Source organism: Harpia harpyja, chromosome 4 (assembly GCF_026419915.1).
Source record: "Harpia harpyja isolate bHarHar1 chromosome 4, bHarHar1 primary haplotype, whole genome shotgun sequence".
Lineage (NCBI taxonomy): Eukaryota > Metazoa > Chordata > Aves > Accipitriformes > Accipitridae > Harpia > Harpia harpyja.
In genome coordinates this window covers 86,241,225-86,250,914 of record NC_068943.1, presented here as the reverse complement: position 1 = coordinate 86,250,914, position 9,690 = coordinate 86,241,225, and the positions used below count along the sequence as shown (strand labels likewise).

Below are 9,690 nucleotides of genomic sequence, written 5' to 3'. Positions count from 1 at the left end.
GTTGGCTGTGCTGGTCCCTCACCCAGGTGCAGGCTGCCCCTGTGTGCCCAGGCTGCCGAAGCAAAGGCTGGGGAGTGTCAAACGCCATCATTCTGCCTTTATTTGAGTATCTTCACATCTCATTCAGCAAAACAGTTTTTTTAAAAATAAAGTGCCCAGTGGAGCTAGGCCTTTGGGTAGATAAATGCATTTCTGTAACATCGTCTTACCACAATACAGCGAGTGAACAGGAGATTTCCCTGGGCTGGAGGTAATCTGCAGGACCGGCACTTCGTACAGAGAAGTAGCAAACTACAGACCACGTACCACGACACGCGGAACGTAACACCCGACAGGAGCTTCCATTTGGTTTTTTATACAAACCGATAGAATAAAAAAATCAGAGTGTAGTAGAATATCCAGCAACAAAAATGGTAGAAAGGATCCGTACCTGATCGTATGAAAGCAGCATCTCAGCAAAGTGCGGTGGCGTCATGCGTGGCAGCGGCAGCCGTTGCCCGCACGGGCAGGGTATTGCTTGGCATGCCCTGGGCTGTGCCCAAGGCTGGGTATTGCGTGGCTTCCTTCGTGGCTCTGGCTAAGCGAGCAAAGCGGTGGGTAATCTACGCGCGGGCATCGCTAATGGGTCGGCAGCAGCCGGGCACACCTGGTGCGCTCCCCTGCGAAAGGGAGGGTGGGCTGCCTGGCCCCGGGGCTCCCCACCGGAGGCAGGGCAGGATTTGGCAGCTGGTGGGAGGCAGCAGCCTGCCTCTGGTGTGGGGGCTGCCGGCATGCCCACCCGGGGCGAGTGGGACTGGGGCTCGGTGGGTCACAGCCACGCTCCGGGGCCGGGTCGGTGGCAGCCGCGGGGAGGAGCTGGCGGTCGGTGCAGTCCGGTCCGGAGGTGGATGTTGGCAGTTCAGGCGCTCGGCCCTTTGGTCCCGCGATGCTTGCTCGTCCCCAGGCGGCTCCCAGGGCTGCGGGGGCTGCGAGCCCATCCCACACCCCGGCCCCACTAGTCCCCTTTCGCCTCCTCCAGGATCTGGGGCAGGTTCTGGTCCTTGCGCACCGACAGCGGTTTGCCAGCGCTGCCGTAGTCCTGGATGGCCTTGGGCTCGTTGGTGTGGTAGGAGCCCTTGTAGCGGTGGTAGTAGAAGTACAGCAGCACCAGCAGCCCCCCGAGCAGCAGGAGCAGGAAGGTCACGACTGCGGGGGAGAGGTGGTGGTAAGGGGCCGGGGGGGGGCACAGAGCCAGGGCAGAGGTGGGGGGACACACCGGCCAAGCGCTTCACTTACACCCGATGATGATCCCCATCCAGCCATCATCGTGCACGTGGGGGAACTCTGCAGAGACAGAGCGGGCGCCTGAGACTGGGCTGCAGGGGGGTCTGGTGCTGGAACGTCCCCTCTGCAGCTGATGCTTGCCGGGGGGCTCCCTCCCACTGGGGTCCCACCACCGCACCCACCTGTGCCCATGTACCAGGGGTCCATCTCAGGAGGGATGAGGATGGTGGTGAGCGGGAGCATGGAGGCACAGCTCGACTCCACCAGCTCCCCCCGGATGCTGTAGGGCCGCACGACACTGGTGGGGCGGAAGATGGCTTTGAGGGGGACGAGGCTGTTAAACTTCACCCCTGAGAGACAGCCTGAGAAGCCGGGCGTGTTGTAGCGCTGGATCTCGGGGTCGATCACGCCGGTCTCTGTGGGGGCACAGAAGGAGAAGGCTCATCCCCTGCGGAGGGCAAGGACCATGCTGGGCAGAGGAGACCCTGGAGATCCCAGCATGGGGTGGGGGGGGGGCGAGGGCAGGACCCAGCTCACCCATCACACGCCCCAGGTACAGGTTTTTGGGCGAGTCCAGCTTGCTGTCCACGAACAAGGAGAACTGCTGCTCCATGACAGGGAGATAGTCCACCTGGGAGGCAGGCGCACGGTGTCAGCACCCGCTGAGCCTCCTCTGCCTCCTGCCACCCTGCCCATGCCCCCTCCTAGCCTGACCCCCAGGCCCCGGCGGGGAGGATGCCCCTGCCCCGTACCTGGGTGTACAGCGTGCGGTGCAGGCGGGTGATGTTGACACGGTGGGGCCTCCCGTCCGTCACTGGCTTGGTGGTGAGGGCAAAGACGTAGGGGCTGGTGCCCAGCTGGTAGCGCAGCTGCAGGCTCCCTGCGGGCCGAGCGGGGCTGTCAGCGGTGCCTGGGCTCTCGGTGGGCGAGCCCACCCCCTCCATAGGGCTGGTGACTGGCATCAGGGTGGAGGAGGGTCCCCTGCGCTGGGGAGGTCCCCCTGCCCTCACCGTCGTCCTTGATGAGCACGGCCATGTAGTCCTTGACGAAGGAGCTGACGTAGAGCAGCACGGCAGGCGCTGAGGTGGTGCTGAAGCTGAAGCTGACCTCCTCGCTGGTGAGGTTGTAGCCGGGCAGGGGCTGCCAGGGGCTGCTGATGATGCTGGCGAACTCGCGGGCGGCGTACAGCGACATCGGCAGGATGTTGTACCGCACCCAGGTGCCCTCCTCGAAGTACCCGCCGATGTCTGCGGGGGGACCGACGGGGGTGACGGGAACACCGGCTCCTCTCCCCCATCCCGGCCCCGGGGAGGGCCCCCACCCTTGGTGCAAGCAGGTGCAGCCACTCACCGTGGTTGCAGAAGGGCCCGTCGAAGGCGGAGATGCTGCAGTTGCAGCTGTAGTGGCTGTAGCGCTCGACGCAGAGCCCGCTGTTCTGGCAGGGCACCGGCGGGTCCTGGCAGTGGCCGGTGCAGTTGACCCGCACGCCTTCCGTCTCGTTGGCTTTGCCCTCCAGGTTGAGCGTCACCCCATTCATCCGCAGCGCCCGCAGGCACCCCAGGAACGGACGCATCTTGTGCTCTGCTGCGCCTGCAGCGGGGCCGAGACTCAGCGCCCTGGGGCACACGGGGACCTGGGGACATGGGGACGCAGCCGGGGGCTCTCACCGACGTAGAGGGGCCTGTCGAAGTTCAGGCGGACGAAGCTCTGCGGGGGGGCCGGCCGCACTACCCAGGGCAGCTTGTCCACCCGCAGCCGCGCCAGCTTGACGTTGAGCTCAGCCTTCACCTGGTGCCACTCATCATCGTTCCAGGGCACCGCTGACCGCACCGTCAGGTTCTCGTCCCCGTTCCCGATGTCGTAGGCAAACACCACGTCCCTGGTGGCTGCAGGGACACGGTGTCGGGAGGAGCCCCCGGCCCCACCACCCCCTGCACCCCTGCACCCCCCGCCCGCCCGTACTGTTGAGCTCAACGCGGATGTAGTTTCGGGAACCGGGGTTCTCTAGGAAGACACCGGACAGGGCGGTGGTCTTGAAGTAGAAGGAGATGTCGAGGCTGTGGTTGGCCTGAAAGGTGGGGAAGAGCAGGGCTGCACCCCTGTTGAAGGAGACGGTGTTCCAGGTGTTGCCTGTGGGGAGCAGGAGGGGCGGTGAGGGATGGGCAAGGACCCTCCATGGGCATGGGACCCCTGCAGGCAGGGGACCCTCTGTGGATCTGATCACTCACGGTCTCCATAGCACCGCAGGGGCCCCAGCAGGAACTGGGCTTCAGAGCCGGAGCGGTTGGTGTCTCCGACCACAACCTGGGTGACGGGCAGGTGGTCCACGAAGGTCAGCAGACCCTTGTCCGTCCTCCTGCAAATGGTGCATGCATTGGAGGGGCTGTGAGGGGCTTCTGCCCCTTTGCCAGCCTGCACCCCTGCTGAACCCCCGCCTGAACAACCCAGAGTCTGTGCCCCCTTGTGCCCACAGCCCCCGCCGACTCACCACAGCGCATGGTCAGCGTCGCAGTTGCAGAAGTACTTGGGGTCGGCACAGTTCTTGTCCAGCCCGCAGGCACAGCGCTGGATGCCCGGCCGTGAGCCCCCCCAGTAGTAGTGCCGCTCGTCATGTCGGCCCATCCAGAAGCTGAAGGGCAGCCCAGCTGTGGGCACAGGGGAGGGTGAGGACACGGTCCCACAGTACAGCCCCGCGGCATGGCCCCGCTGCCCCCAGCACTCACAGGGGGTGTTGAGCAGGCGGGAGCTGTAGCAGTGGAGCTCGATGCGCTGCTCGCAGTACTCGGAGGCATTTGCCAGCGCCGAGACCTCAGCCCAGGAGGCGTTCCAGTACTCCACGGCCCCCAGGTAGGGCTGGTCCACACTGGAGCCTGTCACCCGCGTGGCGTAGTGACGGTTGTGCCGGATGATGGTCCATGCTCGGTCCTCTGCGGAGGCGGGGGGGCTGTTAGGACTGGCCCCCCCGGACACCCCTGCTCCCTCCATCCTGCTCCAGCCCTGATACACAGGCAGGGGCTGGTCACCGGGGGCACCAGGCAAAGGGACCCCCATGCCCTCCCGCCGCCCCCACCTCGGATATCGCAATACACCGTGAAGGGCTTGAGCGGCCCACTGCCATCTGGGTCGATCGTGTAGTTCCCTGAGGTTTTCCCGCTGACCCGGTAAGCATCGCATGACTCCTTGTAAAGGGCTGAAAGGGGGAAACAGGGCTGGGGTCAGCGCGAGCGGGGTGTCAGGCAGCGGGAGGAGTTGCAGGTGCCCATCCTGACCCCCGACCCGTGAGGCCCCAGGCTCACATTTGTGGCAGGTCTCCCCCTTGTACCCCGTCAGGTCGCAGATGCACATGAAGTCGTCCCAGGACTGGACGCAGCGGCTGTCGTGCTCGCACAGGTTGGGGGTGCACCTGAGGGCGCAGAGGGCTCCTGTCCTGGCACCGGCACAGTCCCCCGTCCCCCGCCCGCTCCCAGCTGGTACCCCTGTCCCAACCGATACCTGTCCGTGATGCCGCAGACGTTGAAGAGCACGTTGAAGTATTGCCCCAGCCGGTGCTGCACCAGCAGCTCCACATCCACAGGCTGCAGGTCCACGTTCAGCATCTGCAGGCAGCCGTGGAAGGCTGTCTGGTTCGACCGGCAGCCGGTGACCGAGGCCGGCTTGGGGCAGCCTGCAAGGCACAGTGTGGTGAGTGGCCTCCAGGCACCCATCGCCCCCAAACCCCCGCCCCGCCACCCACCTCCAAAGAAGTACTGGCTGCCGGTACGGAGCTGGAAGGGGTGCGCCACCCGAAACTCGGCGCCGTCGTCATCATCAATGGTCACCACGGCTGAGCCGTCCCGCGCCACCAGCTGCACCGAATGCCAGAAGCCGTCGTTCAGGCGATGCCCTGTGCGGGGAGAGGAGGGCGCATGGGGAGGCACTGCCGCCAGACCCGCCCCCGGCCCCGCGCCGGCTCCCCAGCCCACCTGCAGCAAACTCCAGCTTCTTCTTGCCAGGCTGCGCGATGGAGACATTGACCTGTCCCTCGCTTAGCACCACCTCGAGGGACCCCAGGCGGTCGGCGAAGCTGGTGTAGAGCAGGAGCCCGGCGGTGTCCCAGGAGCGGAAGCGGAAGCTGACGGCCAGGCGGTTCCTCCGTGGGATCCCCGGCACCCGCACGTAGTTGTTGATGCCGGCGAAGGTGATGGGGGTGTTCAGCTGGTCCTGGCAGTAGTGGCCCACGCTGCCCTGGGGGTGACCACGGGAGGTGGTGAGGAAGAGGATGTTCCCATGGCGGGGAGGCCCCCCCCATCCCCACAGCCCTGGCCCCAATAGCCCCCGCTCGATCCCATCGCCTGGCAGTGCCGGGCAGGCGCCCCGGGCCAGGGACAACCTTGCACGGTCGATGTGGCGCCACTCAGCTGAGCACGGCCGCTGCCTGGCCTCATGTCACCCCACATCTGGGGGGAGCCTGGCCCCAGGGAAAGGGTCACCCCACAGCGGGGCTGAGGACGTGGCCCTCCTCCAGGAAACGGGTCCCCCCATGGCAGAGATGGGACCCCCAGGGAAGGGGCCACCCCCCAGGGCTGGACCTCGAAGCGGATGTTGGGTCTCCGGTGCCTGGCCAGGTCGGCGATGTTGACCCCGTTGAAGATGATGTTCTCCACGCAGCCCCGGAAGTTTTGCCGGTAGGTGAGGTGCTGCTTGTCCTGGTCGATCACCCCCCCAAAGAAGATCTGGGAGGCAGAGGGGGGGGTTTAGCCGCTCGCTGGGGGATGTCGCGGGTCAGCATCCCGGCAGCTCCCTCCCTGCCGTACCCACCTCGGTGTCAAGGTCGAGCTGGTTGAAAGTGCCGTGGCAGCGGAAGCGTTTGACCTCCCCATCCAGCGTCAGGTTGACATGGTGGCCGTAGCGCTCGATGTGCAGTGAGTGCCAGTGCTGGTCGTCCAGGAGGCTGCCCACCGCCACCGTCGTGTGGCCCTCGCTGGCGTGCAGCGGGCTGCTGCCTGGGGAGGGGCAGCCTCAGCCGGCGGCCCCCCCTGGCCCTGCATCCCCCGGCCCCCGGCCCCAGCTCACCTAAGCTGATGTGCAGGAGGAGCTGGGCCTGCTTGAGCTCCACCGTGATGTAGTCACCCTGCGAGCCCTCCCCGTGCATCAGCACCCCGTCCTGCTCCAGTGTCTTGAAGTTGAAGGAGATGTCATCCTCGAGAGTGCTGATCCTCTTAGCCCGGAAGCGGTAGGAGATGGCGTCATCCCCATCGAAGTAGAGCACGTGGGATCCTGGGGAGAGCAGAGCAGCCCCAGCCACATCACTGCCCGCAGCAGCAGGTGCCCCAGCATGGGGAACTCTCCTTTCTGCTATGGTTTATGCCAGAGCTAATGACTGCAGATGGCTTGGACACAATCCCCTCTGGGAAAGGGTTTTCTGGCATGTGGTGCCAGGGGCTGGTCCCCTGCCACGTGGGTGGCTGGGCCATGATACTACCCTGCGCAGGGCTGCTGGAGGCCCCGGGCTGGGTACTCACGGTAGGGGCAGCCATAGAGGCCCAGGCGCAGCCCAATCTTCCCGCGCGGGTTCCAGGCCACCGGGATGATGCGGACGTAGCGTGCGAGGATGGGGTAGTGCAGGTCGTGCCGCACCACCCCACTCTCGTTCACATTCCCGAAGAATGTCTGGGGACAAAGGGCCACCATCAGCACCTCGCTCTGGGCCAGGGTCTCCGCTATCCCCAGGGGACCCCCTCCCACAGGGACCCCTAGGCACCTCCCTACCCAGTTGCTGCCCTGCTGGAAGAAGGGTTTCCAGCTGGTGGGATGGTCTCCGTAGAGCACAATGTAGCGCGTCAGCCAGTCGTAGGTGTTGAAGGTCCCCTGCGTGGCCACCGCGTTTATCCGGTGCTTTTGCATCAGGTCGATCTGGAGCCAGGGCTGCTTGTCCCGGGGGTCAGGGGACCAGCCGCTGGTGCCTGCAGGGGGAGAGGCTCAGCCAGCCCCGCAGCCTGGTGCCCAGCATCTCCTGGCTGAGCGGGGGCTGCTTGCTCAGCCCCACTGCAGCACCCTACTGCGGGTGGGAGCTGGAGGGCTGCGGGGCTCTCCCCCATCCCTGGGGGATGCTGAGGGCTCTGCCGTGGGCACCCGAGGACCCCTCAGCCCCACACGAGGCAAGACCTTGCTGGGGACACCACCTGCCCACGGCCCCCCACCCCGTCTGCACCCCGGTCCCGCAGGGGGACTCACTGTGCAGCCGGGCAAAGCTGGCCGAGTAGAAGATGTTGTATCTGGAGGAGGCACCGATGGATGAGGAGTAGAGGGGAGCGACGAGCTCATCGTAGCAGGGTCCTGTGGGGAGAGCGGGGCTCAGCGCGCTGAACTGGGCGGTGTCCCCGCGGCAGCCCCCCCGGCCCGGCCCTGTGGGACCCCGCGGACCCTGCGGGCTTTGGGGACCCCATGGACCCTGCGGGCTCCGCGGGCCGGTGGCGCGGCGGGTCCAGCTCCCACTCTCCCCTCCCACTGCAGCGGAGCTGACACACCTCTGCGGGCCCCGGCGCCCGCACCAGCCGCCTCCGCACTGACGTGGGCGCCGGGACCCCCCCCCCTGCCCCGCCCCGCCAGGGCAGGGTCCCGCGTGGGAGGCCGGGGGGGCTCCGTGCAAACCCTCGCGGCATCTGCAGAGGAGGCTCCGGTGGGGCCGAGGTCCCGAGCCCCTCGCAGGGCCGCCCCCGGCCGGGTCGGACGGAGCCCCAGGAGCGTTTTCTGCACCCCCAGCCCTCACTGCAAGGCCAAGGGCAGCCGCGCTGCGCCCATGCTGCATCACCCCCTGCCTCCATCACCCCCTGCCTGCATCGTCCCCTGCCTGCATCAACCCCTGACACCATCACCTCTTCCCTGCATCACCCCCTGCCTGCATCGCCCCCTGCCTCCATCACCCCTTCCCTGCATCGCCCCCTGCCTCCATCGTCCCCTGCCTCCATCACCCCCTGCCTCCATCGTCCCCTGCCTCCATCACCCCTTCCCTGCATTATCCCTTCCCTGCATCACCCCCTGCCTGCATCGCCCCCTGCCTGCATCACCCCTTCCCTGCATTATCCCTTCCCTGCATCACCCCCTGCCTGCATCGCCCCCTGCCTCCATCACCCCCTGCCTGCATCGTCCCCCGCCTCCATCCCCCGCAGCCAGCGGGTCCCCGGGCCACCCCGGCCCTGGGGGAAGGGGCCAAGGGCCCCCGCTCAGCGGGGCCGCAGAGAGCTGCTCGGTGAGGCCAGGGCCTTGCCTGTCCCCGTCCCCGGGCAGCCGCCCCCCGCCCCTCCCGCCCCAGGGCCCGCGTCCAGCCCGGTGCGGCCCCGCGGCGGGGCCGGCCCGGGGCGGCGGCGCTGGCCGAGGTGCCGGCGGAGCCCGGCCAGGTGCCGCGGGGCTGCCCCCGCTCGTCGGGCTGCCCGGACACGGGGCCGGGCCGGGCCGGGCCGGGGGGGGAGGCCGGGGGCCCGAGCCCCCTCCCCGGTAGGGACAGGGGGCCGCGCCGGGCGCGGGGATGCGGCGCAGCGGGGCGGGTGCCCCGGGCGTCCCTGGGCATCCCCGGGCATCCCGGATCCCCCGGGGCCCCGGAGGCTCTGGGCGGGCGCGGTGCGGCCGGCGGAGGGGCTGCGGCGGGGCGGTCCCGGGCAGGGCGCGGCGGCGGGGGCGGGGGGGGGCCGCGCCCGGCCACCCGCGTCCGGCGGTGACCTTGGGGACGACGCGGACCCGGGCTCCGGGGGGGTGCCGGGAGGAGCAAGGGGGATGCCCGGGAGAAGGGGGGGGGGTGATCGGGGGCGGCTCGGGGGTGCGGGGCCGGGGTGCGGGTGCGGTCCCGCAGTGCGGACCGGCCGCTCCCGGGGCTGCGGCCCCACTTACGTGCGAGGCAGCCGGGACCCGGGCGCAGGAGGCCGGCGCAGGCGGCGAGCAGGAGCCCGAGGAGGCGGCGAGCGCCCATGCTGGAGCGCCCCGAGCGCCCTCGGCGCCGCCGCTCCCGGTGCTGCAGCCGCGCGGCGGAGCGGGGCCGGCGGCTCCGCCCACGGGGCGGGGGGGGGGCGGCGGCCGCGGGGGGGGCGGCCCCGGGACCGGGAAGTGGGGGGGCGGGGGGGGGGGCGCGGAGGCCGGGCTGGGCGCAGCGCAGAGCCCCGCTCTCCGCCCCAGCCTCCCCCGCTGCCGCGCTCCCGAGGGATGCTCCCGCCGGGAACCCGGTTCCCCCGGTCCTCGGCCCCGTCGGCCCCGTCCTAGAGCGGGGCGGGGGGGACACGGCAGCCCCGGGCTGCCGCCGGGCCACGGCTCGAGGCCTCGGTGGGGTCGGAGCGCGGGTGCGTGGGCAGAGCGGGGCACGGGCAGTGCGCAGCGTGGGACGGACGCGAGCGGGGCCGTGCAGGGAGCACCCCGGGCATCACTGGTTCCCGCGCGGCCCCCGGGCCTCGCCGTGCCCAG

At 68.9% G+C, this 9,690-nt stretch overlaps 1 protein-coding gene across 1 annotated transcript; it reads right to left on the bottom strand.

Annotated features, from left to right (window-relative positions):
- Window positions 1–82: 82 nt before the first annotated feature.
- CNTNAP1 (contactin associated protein 1) lies at window positions 83–9,295 on the bottom strand. Its single transcript, XM_052785476.1, has 24 exons — window positions 9,127–9,295; window positions 7,477–7,578; window positions 7,012–7,205; window positions 6,765–6,912; window positions 6,316–6,519; window positions 6,061–6,245; window positions 5,832–5,975; window positions 5,226–5,487; window positions 4,997–5,146; window positions 4,756–4,927; window positions 4,560–4,666; window positions 4,334–4,453; window positions 3,987–4,190; window positions 3,752–3,908; window positions 3,492–3,619; window positions 3,226–3,393; window positions 2,931–3,149; window positions 2,614–2,853; window positions 2,274–2,510; window positions 2,016–2,143; window positions 1,801–1,894; window positions 1,446–1,679; window positions 1,276–1,323; window positions 83–1,185 (listed from the first exon to the last, which is right to left on the bottom strand). The coding sequence occupies exons 1-24, from the start codon at window positions 9,203–9,205 to the stop codon at window positions 995–997; spliced, it is 3,915 nt and encodes a 1,304-aa protein (XP_052641436.1). The 5' UTR covers window positions 9,206–9,295; the 3' UTR covers window positions 83–994.
- Window positions 9,296–9,690: the final 395 nt, after the last annotated feature.

Bases quoted from the DNA above. Each gene is read 5' to 3' on its own strand.
- CNTNAP1 (XM_052785476.1), bottom strand. From the start codon at position 9,205: ATGGGCGCTCGCCGCCTCCTCGGGCTCCTGCTCGCCGCCTGCGCCGGC. The intron at 6,520-6,764 runs GTGAGTACCCAG...TGCTCTCCCCAG, and splicing joins CCTCTATGGCTGCCCCTACC to GATCCCACGTGCTCTACTTC. The intron at 4,191-4,333 runs GTGGGGGCGGCG...CCGCCTCCGCAG, and splicing joins GGTGTATTGCGATATCCGAG to AGGACCGAGCATGGACCATC.